Source organism: Acanthopagrus latus, chromosome 16 (assembly GCF_904848185.1).
Source record: "Acanthopagrus latus isolate v.2019 chromosome 16, fAcaLat1.1, whole genome shotgun sequence".
Lineage (NCBI taxonomy): Eukaryota > Metazoa > Chordata > Actinopteri > Spariformes > Sparidae > Acanthopagrus > Acanthopagrus latus.
In genome coordinates, this window is record NC_051054.1 from 18177628 (window position 1) to 18203735 (window position 26108).

At 39.1% G+C, this 26108-nt stretch overlaps 2 protein-coding genes across 2 annotated transcripts; both read right to left on the reverse strand.

The window, feature by feature from the left end:
- Positions 1-2226: 2226 nt before the first annotated feature.
- Positions 2227-11268, reverse strand: gnmt (glycine N-methyltransferase). Its single transcript, XM_037072377.1, has 6 exons — positions 10841-11268; positions 8226-8353; positions 7421-7534; positions 7033-7175; positions 5066-5187; positions 2227-4316 (listed from the first exon to the last, which is right to left on the reverse strand). Exons 1-6 carry the CDS (start codon positions 11047-11049, stop codon positions 4145-4147), a joined length of 888 nt encoding a protein of 295 aa, XP_036928272.1. The 5' UTR covers positions 11050-11268; the 3' UTR covers positions 2227-4144.
- A 7380-nt stretch (positions 11269-18648) lies between these two features.
- Positions 18649-22837, reverse strand: LOC119005122 (complement component C1q receptor). Its single transcript, XM_037072626.1, has one exon. It carries the CDS (start codon positions 22687-22689, stop codon positions 21091-21093), a length of 1599 nt encoding a protein of 532 aa, XP_036928521.1. The 5' UTR covers positions 22690-22837; the 3' UTR covers positions 18649-21090.
- Positions 22838-26108: the final 3271 nt, after the last annotated feature.

Here is a 26108-nt window from a genome sequence, read left to right on the forward strand (position 1 = left end):
GTGTTGATATGGTATCGAAACAACAGTCAGTCATGTCACAAATACTGTAGGTTTCTGAAATTATGTATTGAGGATTGGATCACACCTCCTCGGAGAAAGAAAATCCAAACTGGAGTGGTGAACAAAGGAAGTCGTTCTCTTCCCAAATACAAACCCAATAAAAGATTTTGTAACAAGAACATATGGTGAGAACTGTTAACTTCTTCTCCCCTTTAAAGGCTCTTCTGTAGTGATCATTATTAATCATCATTTCTCATCGTCCTTCTTTCATGCCAATACGTCTCTCTCAACTCCCTCTGTTTTTGTTTGATTTGGCCAATGATGTGCTGTGAAAGCGATCCTCCCCAGTAAAGCCAGCCACAGTTGACCACTTTGACTCCCCTAACTGCAGCAAAACAAAGCGGCGCAGGCACATCTGGCAAACGGCTCTCACATCTGGTTTGTGTATCAGCTCCTTGCACGGCTGTCTACCACGGAGTCTGATAGCATACCTTGGAGACATGAGACGAGATGAGCTCCAGAAGCTCCGCTGCAGGGAAGCCTCGCTATATGATGGTGAGCAAGTTCAAGTACGGAGGTCAGACGGACAAGGCAGGAAATGTCACTCACTGATAGACTGTCAGACAGTGAAAAAGCTGTATATTTCAGAAGGGTTCAGAAATTTCTAGTGTGCTTTGAAGTTTAATGTGTTGCCGCAGTGTCCACAAAGACAGCCAGGCGGTAAAAACTTTGGTTCGCATAGGTTGCAATTCTCCACAAAAAAGTAAAGGAAGAGAATTGCAAACCAAATGTGAAGGCCCTGGGACTTGAGGCAGGAATGCAAACAGTTTAGCAATCACAATACATGTAAGCGAGACCAGACCAGTGTCATTAAAATTAAATGAGACGTTCAAACGTTGGTTAGTTTCAGTTCACAATGGTATGATGATGAAACTTTATCATGCAAAAAGACAAAAGCAGAGGTTTACTAATGAAGTCTGGTCCTCAACTGTGGGATGCTGTCTGCATTTCAAGAGCTGCATGTAATCCACTACCACCCTCTTGTGTCAAACCTGTATCACAGCAACTACAGCATATAGTGTCTAGGAATGATCTCAGCTCAGTACAGTTTTAATCAATTGCTTCTCATATAAATATCAGGATTCTGAAATACCTGTGTTTTAAGGGTAATGCCAATTGTATAAATCCTCACATGCAAATATGGTTGCACTGAACCTGAAGATTTTTGTGTGGTTAAAAAGCAAATATCAGAAGTAAAGCTGATGAAAGGATGCTGATGATGCCTGACAGGAAGATTTACACAACAGTTCCTGATTTGCATGTATTTGTTATACTGAGACATTGTCTCTATTGTTAAATCTTCAGCTGTATTGGCTTTCAATTTGAATTTCTCTTTTTAAATGTTACATTAATGTTACTGTCAATGAAATTATATGAAGGTGATTGAACAAAGGGGTGTCGTAATTCCAATTGCAATTTACAAATCAATCAAAATGGGCCTTCAATTTCACTTGTTGAAATGAAAAAGCAGGATCTGCTATTCTTAATGTCTTCTACTTGTTTTCTCTCCATCCTCGCTTACTTACGCATATTCAGCATATGTACAAAGAAAAACAAGAACACCAGTTGTTGCAAATAAGCCTGCAGGATTCTAGTCAGTGATTCTATACTTGGGAGCTTTTTTCCATTGAGAAAACTCAAGCTTTTGTTGTAAAGTAGTGATGGGTGGGTGCTGGGAATACTCAAATTTGGGGCTGTTTTGTCCTCTCTGGAGTTGGACACCTGCACAGAACTAAGGAGAAGGTCATACGACACTTGATACCATACAAAATAAAATTGACAGTTAACATGTTAAAGCCATTTTGAAACGATTAATTCAAAATTGGACTTAAATCAAATTGGAGAGTGGATTTGGAAAATTGTGACACTCCCTAGTACAAAAGAAGGTCATGAAGACAAAACTCCATAGATGAGTATCTTTTTAGACTGAGTCATCAAATATATTACAGTATGATGTTGAATTATGATCAATTTTAACCCACCTACATATAACATCAATCAATGTAAAAACATGCTTGTTCCTGTTTTCCTTCAAATTATCTGTTTATTTTTTTTAAAAAAAGGCTGTATAATAATTCCTGTTGAATCATAAATCTGACTGTTTGCAAATGTCTGTCTGTCATGTAAAAGATACACAGCACTAAATAAAAATGCATCAATCAGATAGCTTATTTAATTCTTTTATTTCATGCAAAATGAATCTAATAATGATCGTCAGGTAGGAATTGTTTTTACACTTGTCTTTCAAAAAAAAAAAAAGGAAACATAAGACTGTTGTGAAAAATGTTCATCCATCTTACCACATTCTGCAGCTACTGTCAACCTCTATCCCAAACTACTGCAGATTTAGTTCTACAAGAGGCACTGCCACAACATCTGAATGCACCATGTGGTCTTGCTTCGGCAAACAGCAGGTGTAGTGATAATATTTGATTATTCTCTGCCAGAGCTCCTTTCTCACTCTGAGGAAAAATGCACTCTTAATTTGGTATCAAAGCAAAATGGATTTGAACTTGGATAGTAGAGCAAAATAAATGATTCTTCCACTCTCTCTCTCATTACTGATACATGAACAGTGCAACTGAATAACATTAAAGTTTTTCACTTTAATAGTTTCTTTGGTTGGTACAATTTAAAACATGTTGGGTGTTCCAAGTTATTATTGTAACACAAGAGTCACAATATTATTTTCTCGTGTTGGCAGATTTGGATGAATTTTTAATAGGACATTAGTTTTTATTGGCTGACACAAACTTCTTGTCTGTTGTAGGTTCATTAGTAGTAATGACTAAAAAACATAAAGGCTCTTCTTGGCTCCAATAAAGTACAAACTTACAAAATATGAGAATCAACAAAACAGTTAAAGAAAACAACAATGCCACATGAAAAAAAAATCAAGTATGAGAAACTTTGACGAATTTCTCTCGAGCAGGATTTAGTGGAAAATCTCGATCTGTTTTTCAGCTTCAGAGAGACTGGCGGTCGTTTAGCTCTGGAGTCGAAGGGGTTTTTCTGAGGTAGTCAAGGACACTTCAGAAGGGAGGGACCTTGACTGGACTGACAGCCAGTGTGACCGTCCAAACAGGTTAAACAAGCCTTTAAGGTGTCAAAATGATTCACAATCTTAGGGGAATTTTCATAAATGTAAGTAATGAACTGAAATATCAAAACTGTCATTGCGCTGTGCCTGTCACAGATGTGTCTGAATTTAAAGAAAGGCCAGAATAAGATCAGCCTTTTTTCCTTTTCCAGCTCAAAAATATAAAAGAAAAATTAAGCATAGAGACACAGAAAACAGATGCTTTATCTCTGTTTTTAAGACTCTTGTGGTATACTTTCAAAAACAACTGCCTAAGAATATATCTTAGCACTTTGTGTCACTGTCACATTTCCCAACATAAGGAATACCAGTAATGTACAGCATCATGATCTGTGTGGATATCAGAGTTCAGAAAGGAAGGAGGCAGGGAGGTAACAAGGCAAACACAAAAGCAGGGCACTGTAAAGATACCAGATGTGGGTAAAACAATGGTCTGATATAATTGGAATATATTTTAAAACTTGGTTTGACCTTTTTGGATTAATTACTGTTTTGGATATCAAGGAACACAATGTGTTTTTGTTTGTTTGTTTGTTTTTGTTTTTTTGTTTGTTTTTTTTTTACAAAAAAAGGGGATGAGAATCAACAAATGTCTTCTGGCAAAGTCAAGGAAACTTTGTTGCTTTAACATTTTAGCATTCAACATTTTAAAATGATACAAGATTCATAAAATGCACAGTCAGTATATTTTCTTACATAACAATAATAATGCCAGATAGCTACTGGCACTGCACTACGTCACTATCAGGTTGATTTTAGTGCCAATGTGATCATCATTTGACCGGTCAATTTACCAAACTCTTTCCAGCATTCTTAAAAGAAAAATCCTAAACCTTAATTGTTCTTTTTTTAGATTACACCATTTTTAAGATATATTCAAATATAATTTGGCGGAAATCTGACGTACTGTCAAAACATGAGAGAACAGAGAGCTATTATTTTGCTGTATCTGTGCGTGTAGCATGTTGTTTGGCTGTGCTCTTCTTATGCTGTCTTCTTACAGACGTGGATGAAGTAGCACGGGGCCTGGGTCTGGCCAGGTACGTATGTCTTGAAATCTCCATAGACGCTGTGCTCCATTTTGCCGCCAAAGGCCTCGTTCAGCAAACCTTTGAAGCTCTCCAGACAATGAGGATAGTAGGACAGACGGAATTTACTGCAGAGGACAAACAGAGCGTGCACACATTACAATACCTCCAACCACTGAAAAAAGGAACTTCTTATTGTGTCTGACATGCCCTTGAAAAGTGTTCTCTGAGTATATGACAAACAGCATACTGCATGCAAAATATACAAAACACCAAACACAAGGCATTTAAGATAACATGATGATATCATACTGGGAGTTTTTTGTATTGTTGCATCCCTAACAATGACTGAGCAACAGGGAAATAAGAATAAAAGAAATCATCAGATTAATCTTTGGCACCATTCACACTGCGAAACTGAAAACTGCAGGCAGTGGGTAAAAAAAAAAAGCAACTAAAAACAAACTCATGTCAACGTCATGATGTGTACCATCACGCCTCTTCTGCAGCTGCTTGGTTCAGTGTGAACAAAAAAAAAGACAGCGTCTCTTTTTGCCCAGCTCAGTTTGTCAGTTGGTTGAACCACTGACCGCATTCTGCTCTACATGTAAATAACATTACTTTCTTTGCAGACCTTTCATACAAAATCAAATCTGTTTGAAGTGGACTTTCGACAACCTAGAAGCTTGAAAGGCCATTAAAAACATACAGACTAAGCCACTGAGCCCTCTAACCATACTGACTGAAGCTGTCCAGCACCGGTAAATCATACTGGGGTCTGGTTAAACATTTGTGGTTTCAACAATGATTGGCACACCATTAAGTTCATTGATGCATTTTCATAGTGCTATTTCTTTTCTCTATACTTCTGACCTACCTGACTTCAGGAAGATTGTGGATGGCAGCCTTGGGCACCTGGATAGTGTAGTCCAGAGTGATCATATGAGGCTTGTTGTTGACCCACAGAACTGAGGTAGAGATGTCCTGAGTTAGATCACTCTGCAAGAAAACACACATGAGAACATGTATAAAGTATATTGATGAGTATTAAGCACTATATACTTCACATAACTTTTCCTCTTTTCTGCAGTACAGACCAGCAGTGAGCAGACTGTGGGACTACAGAGGCATCAGAAGAGGATTTTGCTGTAGCGAGCGACTGTTAACTCAGTCTTCATATTTAGGCCTTCCAGCTGGATAGTCCTCCTTTGGCTGGATTCAATAATATGGAAGTTGTTTGGAAGAAAATTACGTAAATTAAATATGGCTCATTGTTGATGGCACCTGCTGTTGTGTCTTTATATTTCTACATAATAGGATGGCTTGTTTATTTCAACTTCAGATGTCTGAACTAGAACAACTGCTATTATAGTACATTAAGTATATAATGAATATTTATAAAGCTGATGCTACACATCATTTTAACTTGCATATATATACACACTTATTTTTCCATATTCCCAAACTGCCTTTCTTCATCAGTCCTCCTCACATCATCCATTTTTCACTCTATGCACCAAAACTCATTTAAAACCAATTCCATGCACATTTCCTTCTGTTTCTCTGGGGCCAACTTCATGGTAAATCTCACAATATCAGACAGGCTCTGAATAACGATTTAGGTCTCAGCTGTTGCCACTGATGGTGTTAATAAACCATACATAAACAATACTGTCTGTTCAACTCCTCCCTACAAAGCAGTGACACGCCAGGAAGTGCAGTACGATTAAAAACTGCCATCAGTGTATGAAATAACAACAACAACAACAACTACCACTGTATATGGTCAAAATGGATAGGAAAAAACACTTAAATGCACCAGTGGATTCTTGGCTTTTTACTCCAAACAGTTAATGTACCAGGACATCTTCAAGACAACAACAAGCAACAGCACAATTTAATCAAGTTATTGTCGCCACTGACTGATTCATTTCACTTGACAGCACGGTGCTTTATTGCCAGAGATCCCCTCTGGCTTCCCACAGACAAACCCAGCTGACTGAGTCTGATGAATAGTTTGATCAAGCCAGAAGAAGAGCCTGGTTGATACTTGATTTTTGGGGCTATTGACCATATCATGTATTAAAAAACTTCATTGGCCAATAAACTCCCTTTTTTTGCAACGACAGCTTGTGTGGTTACACACTTGATGTGACAAAGATAGGTGATGGAGACACTAACTTTAAAATAATTTCTTGGGAATTTAAAACCATAAATCACCCAAAGCAGCAGGTTTTTTTCTGAATTAAATCTTACAACATCAAATGTATAAAAGAACACAATAGGGTTATTATTATTATTATTATTATTATTATTATTATTAACAGAATGTAATAACAGTTATGATTACTATGAACTGTCCTACAAAGACACTGTATATAATGAAGTTAGCATGCTAACCAACAAGACCCAAGCCATCCTGGATGTAAAGCTCATGAACTCCCAGCCTGGACTGCTCACTATTGCACCTTTTAATTGCACCACCGTCTAATCATAAAACACTACACCAGCTGTGACCTTAAACGCACCCACACAGGAGCTGTGATTTTCAATTCTCCATCTCAGGGGTATCTAATAGACCAAAAATGCTTCCTTTGAATCAATACAGCTCTCTACATAGGCTCATGTTTTACTAACGCTGCACACATGTAGACCTGAATTGTATTTTTCATCTGTTTTTACATGCAGAACTACAATGATTGTGTGCTATGCTGCAAGTGTACAAGACAAATTAGAAAGACTGCAGCAGAAATTCAGGTAGTGAGGTTGGGTCTGTTACAAAATGATCTCTCTACATGTCAACTACATATCAACATGCTGTAACAAACTTCATTAAGTTGTTACCTTATAGTAGATATTTTTGCCTTGTGGTGCCCGGCCGGTCTCCAGGATGTAGTCATAGTTACGGTGGTCAATGATGAGGATCCCACCTGGTCTAACCATACTGGCAATGTTCTGAAGGGCCAACTTTTGGTCACTCTGGTCCCCTGAGAGCAAAAACACATCACCAACATGATCATGCACAATCAACTAAATGAACTTCAATACAATCAAATTAATTAATAGTGGCTTGATGATGGTGGTTTGTAGTAAACTGAAAATAGTAGAGGCATCAATTCAAGGACAGATATTTGACTGTGATTGCAATCCAGAATTCAGAGAAAGAACAATATGAAAGGGATGATTGGAAAAACTGATTGTTGGTTGAGCTGTCCCTTTATCTCTCAAATACCTTTGAAGTCTGGTAAATGGGCGAATGAGTTGCCGAGGCAGATAACAGCATCAAAGCCAGGTCCTGGTTTCTGAATATCTTCTTGTAACGTCAGCCAGTTGGCTTCCTCGATCACTGGGGATAAGATAGAAAAGAATGGTCAAGTGGAAAACATGAGAAGGTCATCAGAGTGCTGGCTTGGCTGGTCATTGGATCCACTAGTCAGCATTTTTCCAACTACCGAAATCCGCTAACCACCGAAAGTGTTTTTTGTCCAATTAAAATTAAAGATAAAATAAATAAATCTTAAAATCAATTAATTTAAAAATACATTAACAATATTATGTCTGTATTGCTCTGTAGTTATATTCATTGCCCTGTCAGATTACAGGTCACAAATAATAGCCAGTCAACACTGAATAATCTAAATCTGCAAAGTAACTAGTAACTAAAGTTATCATATAAATGTATTGGAAGTACAACACTTGCTTCCAAAATATAATAGTCTGGAAGTATATAGTAGCAAAAAATGGATCACAAATTGTACTTTGATATTTGGTTGATTTTGGAGGCCCCTGTGGTAGTGTATCCACTGTCAAAGCCAAACCACCAAAAAATATAATAGCAAAAATTAAATTATCTAAACAAAAATCTTCTCCTGCTTCTTTTTAACTGGCTACATACTAATCACTGCAACTATGCTGGGAAATAAGCAAAACCATCTGTCCATCCCTAAACGTCACCTGATGAACATGGCAGGAATTAAAGAATATGGGAATACAGGGATTAAAAATAGATTTCTCAAACTAAATCAAACATGCCATACCCCACTTGTCAAACGCTGGCTCTTTTCTTCTTTCCCATCTTGACTTCAGTGCATACTTGAGCATTTTGTCGCTGGCATCCACGCTGACCATATTAAACCCCTCTTCCACCAGCATAATCGAATCAACTCTGCAAAATAAACAACACATGCCCAGTAAACACACGCTCTGTAGAAAACAGCAGCAGGACCTCAGATGCACAGTTAATACATCAATATGACAAGCATCTCTAAAATGTTTATCGATGATGACTTTAACTGACTTTATCTTGTGTCTGAAGGAATATGACTAGAGTGCTGTGATGAGACTGATGAGTTTCAAGAGATACTTTCTTTTCATTTTGCCTGAAAAATAAGAAAAATATAGCAACATTCCAGTGATTTAACTCTACTCATCTTTGAACAGCAATTCAGTTTGTAAGTATGGCTTCAATACCTATGTGTTTTACAAGAATTAAGAGATGGATGATATTCAATCAAGAGTTGCTCAAAATTATTAGAAAGCATTGCAGAGCAACAGCGTGAACTCAGGCTAAAACACAGTCTTCAGTGTCTAGTGCAATGAAACACGCAACTTTTTCTAAACTAACTAGTTGTGGGTTAATGTTAAATTAAGATGGAAGAAAATTTCAACCAACAAAATGAAACTTAATCACTTTTCAGGTTGAAAAATAAGCAAGAGATGCACAGGAGCCTGATGTATTGGCTGAGTACCTTGTTTAAGGTAGAACACTGCACTGATTAACAACTGAATATGTGCAACAGCAAAGAATTATGTAGAAAAAAATAAAATAACACACAGACAACAGTCCATGTGCAGTAAGACTATAAAGTATATATATAGCTCAAATTGCAGCTCAAATCTAACCCCATACTTGAGGTTAGGGAAACATTTCCTACAAGCTTTGATTCACTTGAAATTATGCAACATAAATCTCAAGGCAAAACAAAAGCCAAAGCCAAAATCCTCTTTGGTTTCGAACAAAGGAATTTCTTCTACAAGTTCTAATGATTATTTCCTTAATTGCATGGATGATCTGCAGCTCTTGCATAAGGTGACTCCAAGTCTGATGACAAAACAACTGGAAAGCCTTGCATCACATTTAGACAGCCAAAATTATTGAGGCAGTTCGGGTAACCTCATTCCACTACGAGCGTGTTTGTTTTCATCGCCCCAGATGGTCGTGCCACTATGGAATGGGGTCAGAGTCTGTGCGCTGACTTTCTCCATACTGAATGAACACCTCACACCAGCCACTGCTCTCTGAGATAAGCTTTGACAAAGTTTATTTTGGAGATGCCAAATGAGGGCGCTGTTGACTGAAGCAGGGTATAATAAAGATTATTGGGTCCCTTAGTATTTATGACTCAAATGGAAGTTGCTGTAAAGACTGTTGGTGGGTTAAAAAAAATAAAAAAAAATCACAAGCACAAGCACATTTTGCAGATGAATCAACTAAACTGAAATATTGAAATAATAAAATCATTGATATTATTGCACAATTTGGCCTAGATAAAAAGACCTATTGAGGTGAATTGAGGGGCAGGCAGGTTAATGTATGTTGTCTTCTTGTCTGAGTTCAGCCAGTGGCCTTGCTGATGTCCCAGAGCACAGATAGACTATCAGCGGAGGTAAACAGTCCACATGGAACCAGTCAAAACTTCCTACAGTGACCCAGAACCAGTTCAACGCAACTGCTCTCATACACAAGGGTGTTCCCACAGTCGGCTTCTTGTTGTGCACACAATACCGTTCATCTTGTCTAGGCCTAACAAAACTTTGTAGTTATAACATAAAAACACTTGATTCAGCTTGTCTCAGCTCATGGTCCTATACACTAACTGCTGCTGGAGGTAAAACGTGAAACAGAAGCTGGTGCAACTCTGCACTTTCATTCATCACTCCCTGGCCTAATCCGGATTTTGTCCAGAGTAAAAGGGTCAGCGGGTTGAAATACCAGGAAAGTCCATCTAACTTGATTATTTATAAAGATAATCCAACATATAACTAAAGAACACAATGGGCATTTTTAATACAGAATTATCTGAACAGAACAAATCAAATATATTAGTGGAGGGTTTCTAATCGCACAAAAGTACTCTGCTATGGAGCTGCATAATAATTCTACACTATTCTATTGTACCAGCAACACCCATTCACAAACTTGGAGTGTGAATGAGAGATCTGAATTTGATAGGCATGTTATACAATTCCCTCAACAGGGACTGCACACCTTGGGCACGATTGGGTGCGGTCTACTATTGGGCACACTCTTGATAGTCAACTGTACACATAATTTGGCTTTCCAACTTTTAAATGTCTGTCTCATTTTACCAATTATTACCAATAAAAACGCTGTATCTAGATGAAAATGAAAACCATTGAGTTACTTCATTTGGATAACAGACTTGATGATGGACAGAACTAATGCCGAATTAAAGATTCGGTTGTATAAATTTTACACATTTGTAAAGGTTTGCACTAACGGTGTGATGTCTGCTGCTATACATTGGTATGCATTAAATTGAACACAGTTTTAATGGAGTTTGGTGAGACCTTCACTGCCACGCCAGCCCAAATAAGACATGTCACCACCTGCCACATTGCCTGACATTACCCCGTTCCGCAGGCTACATCCAGCACGCTCCGCACAGCTTGCTCTCTCAGCAGTGACACCACCCAGCTTTTGTATTCCTGAGTCCTACTCTGCGTGTCTCCGATGTACAGCTCCCAGACTTTGGCTGCTTTCCCGTCGGCATATTGGTCAGGAAGACCCTCGGCGGCCACGCCGAGAGAGCGGGTCCTAAACACGCTGTCGACCGACATGCTGCTACTTGTACCCGCCTCGGTGTTTTCTCTTAGCTTACACACCAAACAGAGGAGTTCCTCAGTGCACTGACTGCTTTATATGTGTCTGAAAACAAGACAATTGTCTAACAGGTATTCTCTCCACATGCTAGCACATATCTCAGTTGTTGTTATTTATATGAGTAACATAGAGGGGACAAACTTTAATCCAATGACACGCTGCTGTGTACTAACGCCTACTTTCTGATAGGACGAAGCAAAGGGACACGCACGGACCTATTGGGGGAGACGGCTCTTACTTCCGCGTTTACGTTAGAAGACGTCCCTTGATATTTTACCCTAAATAAACCTCCCAGGATACGTTTCATACGGTCCTGCATCATACAGTAACTTGCAAAAAAGGGCTGTCAATCATGTACTTTAGATATGAGGTGTTAAGGTGATAGGTAGCGATATCCGCCAGACTGCTAAATAAAGCAGAATTAGTACCAGCGTAGAAGAAGGGGCTGCCTGTCAGTCTGCACTCAGGGCACACAACCATCATATTTTACAGTGTGGCGCAGAGGCCTCACCCCTTGAGAAATTTCATCATGCAGCTTGGACAGATTGCTTATGTGGCATGTGATATATATACCAAGGTTAAGTTGAACATGAAAATAACAACAACGTTTGCAGAAATGTATAGTATAGAGTTTATTCACAGAATGTTTTAACGTTACTGCACAGATCTTATCTAAATCTAAATGCAGATTGCATTTATCATGATGCAGCACATGAGATAAAACAGGTGACAGCAACATGTGACACAGAACATATAGCAAAACAAGGAAACAATACAATTAATAGCAACATAAAAGTAGCAAAAATCTTCTGAGTTTGTCTCCCACAAAGCAACCAAAACATTTTTTTTAATGTTCCCTCCCAAAAAGTGAACTCCTCCTGCTGTGATTGGCTGGATACGTCCACCTAAGAGCATATCCCGGCAGAAGTGAGGTGAGGTCAGCCACAACCAGTAAAATCCAGGTTGGGTTTGAACCACCCAGTCTTATCAACACTACACAACTCCTTTATAATACACACACACACACACACACACACACACACACACACACACACACACACACACACACACACACACACACACACACAGTACACACATGTTCACTAGAGCACACAGCAGCCTGCATTTCTAGTTCTAACAGTACCAGTTGTGGAGGCAATTATTTGTCTGTTCAAGGGTGATGCACAGTGATTTTCCATGTCTAGCGCCTCTTTTTTTATTGCAGGTTTAATCTGAACACAGGGTTGTTAATGTGTGGATATTATGATGGATATTTGTGTATTTGTGAGTGTGTGTGTGTGCAGAGATAAGGGGACTTCCTAAAGAAAATATTTGCCAATTAATCTCTGTGTATTTTGAGTGCTTAAAGGACAAACAAAATGTTCTATCACATTATCATTTAAAAAACACGAGTGACTAATAAATCGGAGATGATAATATTGCAGGTGACTCTAAAAGGTTCATCATGGTTATAAAAGGTTATGTGATCTATCATGTTCCACTTTCTCAAGCACATTATAACATTTTTGTGAGCACTGATCTTTGCCCACATGTTTTCTGAGGTGTTTGTTAATTCACAGCCTTGGCGTTTTCTCACTGATTACCTGTTGGGATTCCTGTTTAACAGCAGCTTTGTTTGGTGTGCCTCTGCTCTTGGAGACGAACAGACTTATATGGACCTATAAGGAATGAGTGAGATAAATACTTTACTCATTAATGGCCAAGGATTCCCCTCCTGCTTGGAATCTGTACTACAAAAAAAGTGTTAGTGTAGTGAAATGAGGTAAACCCTGCTATGACATGCCATGTTGATAGGCAGACATCCAGTACTCTTTGCTCTTGGAAGTAGGTATGGGCATTTCAGCTATAAATCATTTTGGAATAGGTAGAAAACTTGGTTGTTGGTTTATGGTTAGGTGCTATTTGACCAGTCTTTGTTAAGACCCAGCTCATTAGGGGAAAGGGAAGCAACATAAAATCAGGTGCGCTTGGTAAAGTAAGGTTTTTTTTATTTGCAAGGAAGTGGGATTGTGAGCAAAACACCAACAGAGGCAAAATCCAAAAGGACAATGGGCCTGTGAATGTTATTTAAATCAAACAAACAAATACAACCAAAAGAGGACCCATAACAACGAGCTGCTGTTACAACTAACAGAAAACAAAATGAAAGTAAAACCTCCCCATCTATTTCCCTACTTAACCCAAATCACAAACAGTCGAAAACAGCACCCCTGCACCTAGTCAATTTCACTATACCTGGCCCAGTCCCCAGATAATTTACTCGCGCCTCATTCACGATCAAATCAAATCGGTACAGTTTCGAGAGACACGGTGGAGTCCTGCTCAGGTGAGATCACAGCAGCACCGACTGAAAAGCTGGCCAGAGATTTATTGCCACTTCTGCTGGTCCAATCAGGATCACACAGGCCAAGAGGTGGGAGGAGCATCCAGATCCTGAAATCACAGCAACTGCTAGACAGGCAGGAACGGTTAAACCCAGAATGGAGGTGATGGCTGTAACAGTCTCAATATTAACATCTAGTGGGAACTGTAGGACACTGCAACAAGATAAAGTACCAGCTGATTGTACTCAGATTTTGTCCCCAATTTCTGTCAGAGAAAAAATCAACTGTAAAATGAATATCACGCAACAAAAGAAAACCAGAAGTGTCATGCACTCACACAGCCTGGTTTGTAAAGTTTTTATTCTTATCTTCAGACAGTCCTCTCCTCAAAATAGTAATTACATTCCAGGATGTAAAACTACAGAAGTGAGAACAGATCTGAATCACTGAGAATAGTGTGTTAAATTTAGTCCACCTGGCCATGGACAATTTGTTGTACTTTCCAATCTAAGTCTAGTACTACTTCTTTTTGCTGAACTGCATCAAGACTATCGTAAGAGTTTTAGCATAAAGGCTGCATTTACCTAACACTGATGCTGCTTTTCTCTCATGTAAGTGATAAAAAGGTAAAAAGTTTTAAGTACTTGGGCAGTTAATGAAACTGAAAGACTAAACAAAACTTTCAGTTTCAACATACTATCTTCAGCAGAACTGAAGCTAAAACTGGCCCAGAACGTTGACTGGCTGGACTGGTGCCACTAATCAGCAGCTTTGTTTGAAATAAAATGGTCACCAGTTACAATCCGCCTTACACTTTGTTAAACTGCAGCATGTAAAACTGTGTAGGATTTGGTTCCCCAGTGACTGTAGCAGAGGCGTGATGTACTCTCTTTGTTCTACCGCATAATCCATTTATCAGAGCAGCAAACACCAAGTAAATGGTTCATTTACCATGACCCTTTAAACTCAAATAGACTCAAATGGTGGACAATGGGAAAAAAAACTTTATTTGTAAACAAATATTTAGCAGTAGAGTTGCAATAGAGGCCTAACTTCATGGTGAATTTAGTATAGAAAACCACAGACAGACTGACTATTATTTTAAAAAAAGATATACAATGCTAATTTTCAGGTTCATAATTGTATTTTAGGTCACTACTAGATTTGAACTTTAGCTGCTTAATGCTCAGATATGTTCACCAGCTAACTGCTGTTTGATTCTGAGCACCTCTGTCTGAAACACTCTGTATTAGCTCCTGTCTCTTTAGGACAGGAAGACAATCTCAATCCCAGATTTGCTCTGATTTGTCAACTCTCACAGGCCTGAGCCAGCACGGCTGACACCAACATCAAAACAGCCAAACTAGCAATTAGGCATAGATTATTCACATGTGTGAAATGGCGATGTTGTGTCATGTTAAGATGTCACAGGATTGAAGGTGGTACTACGGACAATTTGTTTCAGGAAGTGTTTAGTTTTTTTCAACGTGTTACTCCGGTGTCTTCTTGTCAATCTATACATGTACCCACTGACTGTTTATAATCATCTGCATGCAGTTTAATGTGTTGCGGATCAGATCCTAACCCACCAAACATCCTGGAAAGTAACAAAGATACGTTTTTCAATCTGGATTACATAATTACATAATCGCCATCAGTAAACTGGATGCTGTCCGAAAGGTCTGCCCATTTCAAGAGAGTAACTATAGCAACACAGTAATAAAAGAAGACAAACACTTGGTGAGTTAAAGTTTTTTGCCGAGGACAGACACTGTTTTTCTGGCAGAAATGTGCTGAAGAGTCTACAGGACAGAATTAAAAAATTAGAAAAAAATTAGAACTATCTTCCCCCTTTCCAGCAATGTTTTCAAAAGAACACTAGATGGAGCTCTAAGGGCAAGAATGATTACAAGAATGCTGTGAAGGACTAAACACAGATTTTAAGACACGCTACAATAAAATTAAATCAGCCTTTATTGTCCCACATTAAAGACCATGTCATGCAGGACTACTGTGTGCCCTGCATCCTCGAAAATCATCGTCAGAGCACTTTCCACGGTGTGCGAGCAGCAAACACTGCTGTTCAGCTCCAAATAAAGTTTTTATGATTGAAATGAATGGAACTGAGGAGAAAGGGGCTTCTGTTGGTTTGACCATTCAAGATTCTTTACATGCACAAGAACCCATATTAACACAGGAAGAAAAGAAAAAAGTGAAAAGAAAATATGTCAATGAAGACTCTCACAATGTCATAGAGCACCTTGAAATACTCTTGAACAACATCAGAAATCAGTGGGAAGATGGATGTTTGTCTAAGTTATATGTGCTTTGACGCAGAAGCTGAATTTGAGAGAACATTTTGTGAGGAAGTCTGATTGACTTGCTCACAAATTTAGAACTATCTTCCCTCTTTCCAGCAATGTTTTCAAAAGAACACTAGATGGAGCTCTAAGGGCAAGAATGATTACAACAATGCTGTGAAGGACTAAACACAGATTTTAAGACACGCTACAATAAAATTAAATCAGCCTTTATTGTCCCACATTAAAGACCATGTCATGCATGCACTAGATGCATATGTACAAACATTAATGTTTACTGTATAAAGAAGTCAGTCATTCAAGAAAAAACACAGTACAGATACTGAGTTAAAATATGAAATAAAGGTGACAGGCTGATAGATGCTTCTCCACCTATAACTATTTTTTTCTTCACGTAAGTTGCCAAAGACATCAATTACTATGCTCCTGTTGTTTGGTCATGTAACATTGCTTTGTTGGACATGTCTCCTTATTTTGTTGAGTGAAGGATCTGTTTAGTTATCACACTGGGCACACCATCAGATCGTCACACAGGTACAGTTCGCCAATGCTGTGCCTCCGATACTACCTCTGGAGGCCCGACAGAGGCGCAGCAAAATTTCCCCCCTTACCACTTCTGAGGATGTGGAGAATTGGAGCAGGATCCCTGCACTCAAAGGGCCGTGTGAACAGGACTACTGTGTGCCCTGCATCCTCGAAAATCATCGTCAGAGCACTTTCCACGGTGTGCGAGCAGCAAACACTGCAGACAGAATCCTTCAGCATCTTTTGTTCCCAAGACTGTTCAGCTCCAAATAAAGTTTTTATGATTGAAATGAATGGAACTGAGGAGAAAGGGGCTTCTGTTGGTTTGACCATTCAAGATTCTTTACATGCACAAGAACCCATATTAACACAGGAAGAAAAGAAAAAAGTGAAAACGCATAAAATGTCTCCTTTAAGTTTTGGAAATAAGGTGGTTGAAATGAAAATTTTGAGCATAAATTAAAACCAAATAACATTTAACGGGATAGAAAGTACATTAAAGTCAAACTCAGAAATATTTATTGTTTCCATGAATGAAAAACCAAGTTGTTCTTAGTGGAAAATAAGGTCCCTAGAACACTGTTTGAAGCTATAAAAAAAGTTTCCAGGGTCTGGCATATATGTAACAGGGTGAAACTGAGTTGTGTTGTAAGGTCAGTTTTTTACTTCAGTTTATTCAGTCAAGAAAATGGAAAACGTTTGTTATAGTTTGTTTAGGCGTAAGAAAATATGTCAATGAAGACTCTCACAATGTCATAGAGCACCTTGAAATACTCTTGAACAACATCAGAAATCAGTGGGAAGATGGATGTTTGTCTAAGTTATATGTGCTTTGACGCAGAAGCTGAATTTGAGAGAACATTTTGTGAGGAAGTCTGATTGACTTGCTCACAAATTTAGAACTATCTTCCCTCTTTCCAGCAATGTTTTCAAAAGAACACTAGATGGAGCTCTAAGGGCAAGAATGATTACAACAATGCTGTGAAGGACTAAACACAGATTTTAAGACACGCTACAATAAAATTAAATCAGCCTTTATTGTCCCACATTAAAGACCATGTCATGCATGCACTAGATGCATATGTACAAACATTAATGTTTACTGTATAAAGAAGTCAGTCATTCAAGAAAAAACTCAGTACAGATACTGAGTTAAAATATGGAATAAAGGTGTTAGGAGCTTGCACTTTCCAGGAGGATTTCCATTTACTCATCTCCATTTTACTTTTTTGCCAGACTGCTTCTGACTGTTTGATCCAAAAATTTAACTTAATAATTGCTTTAGAGATCAACATTTACTTATGAATCACATCCCCAGCTCACAAAATGAAAACAAAAAAAGTAATGTTTCAAAATCAGAATTCTCAGGTCAACCTAGGACAGCACAACATTCAAATATTTCTTACATGTTAAAGTTTACATTATACTCCTTATATTTGTTTATTACAAGTGCTTTATCCAAGTTAAATATGGAGTTGACTTGAATTTTTAAGAAGCATTTCAAACATGTTATTAATCGAAAAGTTTATTCTGAAACGTTATCTCCATTTGCTATAATAATTGTAACGGGCACACACAAGTCTGTACATTGTTACTGTAAATGCTTCATTGAACAGCAAATTGAGTGTTCATCATATTTTCTACTGAAAACACACAACATTGTCCACAGGAAGAGCAGATTGTTGAATAGAGTTTTGCTCTCTGTACTTCTGACGCTTGACAACATAAAACCTCACCACCAATACAAGCACTACAACAGCCACGGCAATGAAAATCCATAGCCAGAGTAAGCCACCGGAAGCAGCAGAACTCTCCAGTGTATTATTTTGAGCTGGTTTAACAATACTCACAACAATGGGAGTTTCATGGATGCATTTGACTTCATCTTTGAGTACAAATCCTTCTTTGCAGGAGCAAACAAAACTTCCAAATGTGTTTTTACACTCTTGATCACATCCATCCATCAAACATTCATTAATGTCCTCGCAGATTTTTTCAGAAGCTACAAAGCCATCAGGACAGAAGCATGAACTGTCAGTATGCCTGTCACATATTGCTGGGCATTTCTGTTGTGCACAGTGCATTTTGCACTGCCTGGGGTCCTTGCTGTCTGAGATATATCCTTTAAAACAAGAACATGTATAGCCTCCTTCGACAACTGTGCATGTATGCTCACAAAGGCCACTTGAACAGCCATCCACGCTTGGGAAAACAACTGGATCTGATAATTCCTGAGCCTGGCATGCATCTTTGTGCTTTGTTCTGCACAGGAAACCATCGGTCTCCTCCAAGCACAGTCTCTCTGTCCACTTCTGATCATTTGAAAGTGAGACACAGCGTGGAGAGCAGACTTCAACACTGTTTTTCCAAGTGTTGGAAGCTGAGACAAAGCCCCTGTCAGCACCATCAGAAGTCCACTCATAACCTCTCAGTGGAGTCGAAAGGTTGCTGCAGGCACTAGCTGGTAAACGCAGTCCAATCCAGAAGTCTCCGTACAATTCTTGACTCAACATGTCAAGTATGTTCTTATCTGTCTCGCGCTGAAATGTCACCAGTTCGCCATTCCTGTCGTGGCATCTGTCTTCGGCTGTTCCAAAATCCACTCTATCATAATTTACAGTTATGCACTTGCTCTCAGTACAAAAAGGCACACAGGTGCCTGTCTGTTTCATGCAAAATCCAGTCTTGGAAGACAAAACAAAAATAACTAACATTAGAATGGTCACTACCTTCACTGACACAAACATGGTCATACTGTCGTGTAGAACTTCTCTTAATATTGGCTTGGCAAAGATTTCAGAGCCACTGGCTTCTGTGCCTACTCAGGAAACAACGCCCTTCTGGACAATGACCAAGCTAAAGACAGGAAGGAAATGAGATACAGTTTTTTCAAACAAACCATTTATTTTGCCTTATAGCATTACTTTATCACACACAAAATGTATTGACTCGATACTATACATTAGTTTATCATGGCATCATATTTACACCAGCATCAGATATGAAAACTCAGCATCAGCAAGTAAAACATGTTAAAAATGTCTACACCAACAGAAGTTCCTCTCTCCCACACAATATGCTGCCCCTGGAATGTATCATCAGTAGTAATTTAACAACATCTTGAAATCACATCTATCGCACATTTGGATAATAAACTAGTTTGGAACAAAGTAATTGATTTTGCTCCTGTGTTGATGTTAGCTGTGGTGGCTAAGGCTGTGTGTGAGCTGACTAATCATGGCAAATTGGGGATTCAGGGGTCTTCCTGTCTTAAATAGACAGGAGCTAAAACAGAGTGTTTAGACAGAGGCAGAATACAGTGCAGCTGCGCTGGACAATATGAGAAAACAAAAATTTGTTTTTTGAGCACTATAGCATGTGAATGTATTCTAGTAGTCCTCTGAAATAAAATTATGAACCTGAAAATGACCACAATGTCTCCTTTAACTTTGTGCACAAACACTACTTCACTACATTTCAGATCCTAATACTTGACTTTTTAATCCACTAATGTATTTAAAGCAGCTACAATCACAAAAGCTCACACAATCATAATTTCTGCCATTGCAAGCGGCTGTCTTCTGTGAAAAGGCTCTAAAAACCTACCACACACTGCCTGCTCAGCTTCAAACAGCAATTAGCGACTAGCTGGTGAACAAACTCTAGCATTAAGCTGCTAAATCCAAGTCAGCATATCTCTCAGGAGGTGGCAGAGACTAAAAACAAAGCTAAAAGACAAACACTTTTATGCATTTTGTATGCCAGGTGGCCAGAGACATGACACAAAATTAATTATTTTCCTTTTTCTTAACTGTTACACTGTAATATCGTGACTGCAAACAGTTGCTTACTTACACACCTTTATAAGTACATTTGTGTTCTCAACTTGTTTCTGCTGCCCCCAAGAGGCCCCCCCCCAAAAAAGCAGTAACAGTAGCTTTAAGTAAACTGAAATAAACTTCTTCCGTCACTGCCATGTGGTGACATGGGAAGGTGAACATACTACAGTACGGTATATAATCTTTTGATATCATCTGAATGATTCAGTGCTCTTGGGTCAGGAGCTGGTCAGAGGTTTAGCAAACAGGCAGTGGCACATACATTCATCAAATATGTCTGTTGTTAAAATTGCAAAAATGTGGCCACTGATAACAAGGCAATGTAGTGAATGAGCAGACTGTTTTTTACATTGTTCACTTTTAGTATTAACATCTTGGCAAAAAGTTTCTTCCTGTTAAATGCAAATCAAACCTTTCTGGAATCATACTGTTACATACATGTCAGTTCTCCAAACCCAACACACCAGGCTTTAAAACCTGCTTTCGTCGTGGCAAAATCATTTTATTACAACTTCACATGATGCACTGGGGCCCAAAAAGACATTGTTCCATGAGCATACCTACTGAATGAAGTGGCTGTAAAACCTTGGATTAGAGTGTCACAACCCCCATGAAATGAGCTACAAGAAGTTGAGCTTTTTGGGCTTCGATGCACCACTGAGCATCATCAGGTGGAATGAACAGGTCTCTGCCTTTCAAAGGTATCCACGTTTTTAAACATTTTTTATATATTTGTTAGTATCTGTTAATATCTTCCAGTGAGGACAGAAAGGGAACTCTTGGCAGAGGGATGCAGTCCAAGTGTCATCTTCCTTTTTCAATTACTTACACACTGTGCCTCAACTTTATGTGCAATGTCTTTTACCATGTTTTCTGATTTGATATGTAATAAAGAGAGGTGGCAAAAACATAAATTACATAAATTAACATAACAGTCTAGGTGGGCAGTCTTCTCCATCACTGTTGGGTCATAGGCCATCAGTAGAAATGGACTCATACAGTTTCTCTAAACGTGGATCCAAACCTGAGGAAACCCAACAGTAGCCATCTGTTGTGGTGTTTTTCTTGGCTTCCTTCTTGGAGCGGCTGCATCGAAAAATTGCAATAGCCAGAGTCACCGTGACCAAAAGCAGCAGAGGGACCACTGAGCCGAGAACGCAGATTAACATCCTGGCATTACCTGTGCTGGCAGAACTTTCCACAAGGGACATGTTGCTCTGATGATCACTGTGCGTCAAATTCACCACGTCAGGAAGCGGTGCATCAGCCTGAGGGGACTGGTGTTGGAGCTCCACCGTTCTGGTGAAAGACTCTGTGACATTTTCTTGTGTTTCCTCCTCCGCTGAGTCATCGGATGAGGCAGCTAACATTTTTTTGTCTTTCACACACGAGTGGCCATCCTCGGACAGAGTAAAGCCCTGGTCACAGTTGCAAGCGAAGGATCCAATACTGTTCAAGCAGTTGTGCTCACATCTGAATTCTGCACATTCATCCATATCACTGCACCCACCGTCCACCATTTCATAACCATCTTTACACACACATGTGTAACTTCCCGGAGTATTCACACATAAATGAGGCTCACAGGCTTGTGACTGGCACTCATCAATATCAGAGCAGTTGCGCTGGTTTACGTCCAGTTTGAAGCCATCTGGACATTTACAGGAATATCCAGACTCCCTCATTATGCACTGATGCTCACAGGTATCAACACCACACAAGTCTTTTATCCTGCAGGTGAGTCCATCTTCACTCAGGTTGTAACCTTCTCTACAAAAGCATTGAACCTCATCTGCTTCCTGATGGCACAAGTGTTCACACCCGCCATTGTTGATCATGCAGTTTTGCTTTCCTGTTTTGCAGAAGGGACCGGGGACATTCCAACGAAAGACGGCATCCATCCCAATACAATATGAGAAGTAATACTGTTTGTCACTACATAAAACTTCAGCAAACGTTCCAGCTGGAAATGATTGCATTTTAGTTTTTTGGGGTTCTCTGGAGAAGGGTGCTGTGTAGTTTATCTGTCCAGGTCCTAACAGAGTCAGAGGTCTGCACATTCCCTGAAAGTAGAACTTACATACATAAAAAGTAGGGCTCTTGCAAGGTCCAGCTGTCCATTTCAGTTGGCTCTCTCCTGATGAAGTGTAAAAAACACTCACACATCTATCCTCTGTGCATGTGGCAACAGGTTCTTTATCCCAGTTGGAGTAGTGTGAATCTTCTTTTCCAGATACCCACTTAAACCCCTTGAGAGTTTTGCCAGCTGACATACAGTTACCTCTGTGCAGCTTTAATCCAATCCAAAATGTAAGTGCCCTGTCCTGAGGTTGTCTTTGGATCTGTGAGAGAATCGAGCGCAGCACATCCTCTTCTTCTCTGTTTCTGACAGTCATCAGATAACCTCCATTGTGTTCACAGCTCTGCTGGGCGTCCTTAAACCTAAGTCTGACCATATGTAGGGTGAAGCATGCATTGGAGGTGCAGAACGTCCCATTTTCAGCTCCAGAAAGACCTTCAAGGCTGCTAATGAGTAGCAGTGGAAAAATCAACAACATAATTGCCATAGACCAAGAAATTAGTTGATATCCACCAGGTCCCTGGGAGTTTTGGGGGAAAATGTGTCCAATATGTGGTTGTCCATTCGTATCCAAAAAACAAGTGCTGTGGGTCTGAAACTAACATTCATGCTCCTGTATCCTGTTTGGGTCAAAAACTAAAGACGGAAACCATGTTTAGCAGCAGTTATGGGTTCTTTATTCCCCCCACTACTGACCTGTTCCGGTTTGGTAGAGAGAACAATTGCAGGCTCCACAGTGTTTTGACTGCTTCTCCAGATGTCTCCGGCCCCAGTGGGTTACAGGCAGTTAAGCTGACTCCCTTAATTGTGCTGCCTTACAATACAAGAACATAGAGGGGTCAGAGACTCAGAGGCACATTGACATTACAAATGGACCCTGTGGATGGATGCACAATAGCCGCTGCACGGAATTAATGTGTGACCTTTATCATCCTGCTCCCGCAGAACAACAGTCAACCAAACTTTATTATTTACAACTGTTATTATTGGTGGGCGGATCGATTTTCAAAGCATCAATAGTACTGTTAAAAAGTCTTGTTAAATGGATCCATCACATGTTAGAACACATTTACAGATGCTTTCAACTGAATGTCTATAAGGGAGAAACCACTGAAAGACACTTTGAAGCGAAGCCACATTGTGGGATTTTCTCATAAGTTCCAAGACACAGTAGAGTCAACTCCAAGCAGAATATGTGCAAACAAGAAATACAACAATTATAGGAGCACACACCAAGACACCAAGAGTATCACTCTTGGCACTCTGGGGAGACTGAGCAGTGGAGTACCAAGACTGTTTCATAAAAGTCTAGAGAACTGTAGTATGAGTCGTGAAACCTCGAAACCAGTTGGCATTTTTGCACATCCAGTTCTCCCGTCTCAAAGTCAGTGGGATTTTATAAATGAGTTTTTGGTTGAAATGCCCGAATTAAGGTTTGATATATAAAATACATATCATAAAATGCCCCACAATTGAATCAAAAAGAACTTAAATATCTTTAAAACAGCATTTGATAACAAGTGGCAAAATGAGACTACAGATGTGCTCAGTGACATTGTCATCATGATGAGTTTGCCACAGATCTTATTTTCAACAATAATCCAAAATCCAATTCAACAATACCTGAGGGTTTTCGTAGAGGGAACCAGGGCGATGCTTACTTCCACGTTAGCCTACAAAAATATGTCATCCATACACTACTTCATGGGCTAAACAAGGGGAATACAACCTTATTTTTTATTATTTCACCACGATCCGAAACTAAAAGGACAACTGACAGAGAAAATCAGGAGGGGAAATGGGCCATATTTCAAGTTAAAGCAATATCGTCATAGTTTGAGTTTGTGGTAATGTTACTTCCTGTTTATTTTGTAGTTCTATCCTCAGGTGTCTTGTCTCAATTTGATTCCACTTCCCCCGCCTCTGTGTTTTCCCTCCAGTTTGGTTGTCTGCCCAGTACCCCTCCCTGATGTTTTTTTTTTTTACCTGTGTCTAATTATCCCTATCAGCCCTTGTGTATACAGTCTTCGTGCTCACACACCGATTTAGCATCAGATTGGATTTTGGACATATTTCTCTCTTGATAGTACATTAGCTGATTTTAGTCATAAAAAACATTGATTTAATGTTAGTGATTATAGGCATTATCATTATATTAAAACCAAATTTTGTAAATGCCCAAGGGTGTAATATCATCAAACTGAATCATCATTTGTCATAAATTGTTCATTACCTTATTTGGCTCACTACATAATTAGTTTGTAATAGGGTTAGGGTTAGGTTCTTTCTATTCTTATACCTTATGCCTGTGATCATTAGTAACGATAAACCTTCCATGATTTACTTCTGCTGGTGTCACATCCAGAAGGAGACAAGGTGTAATTTTATTTTACGAGGAGTATAACACAATCTGCCTTGTGGGAATTATGCAAGAGGGTGTGTATACTGCATATGACAACACAAAGTAAAAAAAAAAAACAAAAAAAACCAAAACACTTTGTTTGAATATGCCTCATATTTACCTTAAATTACTTATGGCGTTGCTTTTAACTTTTAGTCTTATGTGATGTTTGCCCTTCAGGTGCCATGCAGGCTGAAAAAACAGTCATACCATGAGCAGGAGATGTATTGATAAACACTGGATGTTGTTGTAGCAAAGTGCATTTGGGTACACTTGTGTATCACCTGTATGTGTAAGTGACCTGACTGTACCGTTCAGGACAGCGCCAAGAGCCAAGGACAAGGAATCCAGAAAACATTTCCTGTATTTGTTTAAACACAGGAAGTGCTCCAACCACAATCACAGGAAATGGACTAAGACACCACCTCCACCCACTGAGCTCAGGCAGGCAGTTAAATAGAGGCCACTTCAAAGAAATAACTGAAGCCTCTGGTTAACATAATCAAGGGAACAAGAGCATTAACAAGAGAATGCTGAAAGTTGATTTTTTAGAGTGGAGTGCTGAGGATGAATTAAGGTGTCTAACTACTGCTCTGTAGTCTTCTGGTACAGCAGCAGATACGTCTGTACTGCCAGATGGCAGCAGGACAACTGGCTTATAATGTAACATATTTTGTTGGCCTTGCAGCCAACTATATCTTGCTGTTGGCTTATTAGTTTGAAGACAAAACATAACATAACATAACATAACATAACATAACATATCTTTCAATGTTTTTTTTATATTACATTTTACTTTTATCTGCCATGGTGTTTTATTATGTATGGCAAAAATGCATTATTTAGAGAGGAGGCTATGAACAATATTTTAAAAGGTACACTATGTAAATTTTAATCAGAGGCAGAAGATCTTCATTGACTGTTTTTTTTAATGCATAAACACACTAAATAAACATGAATTGAGTTGGGGATGATAATGATGAGGTGGAGATACAGCAAGGGGAGAGAGAGGAAAACACTGAGCTGCAGCCCACAGAAAGCATGAAGACAGAGACAGAGGCTGGAGTCATATTCTCATTTCAGGACATAGCCAACAGAAAGTTGCCATTATGAATGCAACTAAGAGTTCTACACAAACTCAATCCAATCCTGTCCACTTAATAGTAAGATTAATATGACTCTGTAATGTTTAATGCAAGCCAACAGAATTATAGCCCCCCTTTGAATCATGATTGTTGTTATTTATGATGTATTATGTTTTACTACTTCTCAAGCTTCCCAACATTTCACTGCGAGTCAAACCAACCTCTGAGGAAAGTGGATGATTCCCATCACTTATTATCATTTATCCCATTGTTTAACATGCCTTGAACGCAAATGTGGGCTGTCGTACAAGAATAAGCTTGCAGTTTTTTTCCAGGTGATTTCCTCCGGGGACATACAGTCTGGCACAGCCATTTTATTTCTTGAGAAGTGCTGGCATCTTCATGCCAAATGGAATGTAA

Excerpts from the sequence above, each read along its gene's own strand:
- gnmt (XM_037072377.1), bottom strand. The coding sequence starts at position 11,049 with ATGTCGGTCGACAGCGTGTTTAGGACCCGCTCTCTCGGCGTGGCCGCC. Across the intron at positions 8,354-10,840 it reads GATGTAGCCTGCGGAACGGG|AGTTGATTCGATTATGCTGG; the intron begins GTAATGTCAGGC and ends TTTATTTTGCAG. Across the intron at positions 7,535-8,225 it reads GCCAGCGTTTGACAAGTGGG|TGATCGAGGAAGCCAACTGG; the intron begins GTATGGCATGTT and ends TCTTATCCCCAG.
- LOC119005122 (XM_037072626.1), bottom strand. The coding sequence starts at position 22,689 with ATGGCAATTATGTTGTTGATTTTTCCACTGCTACTCATTAGCAGCCTT.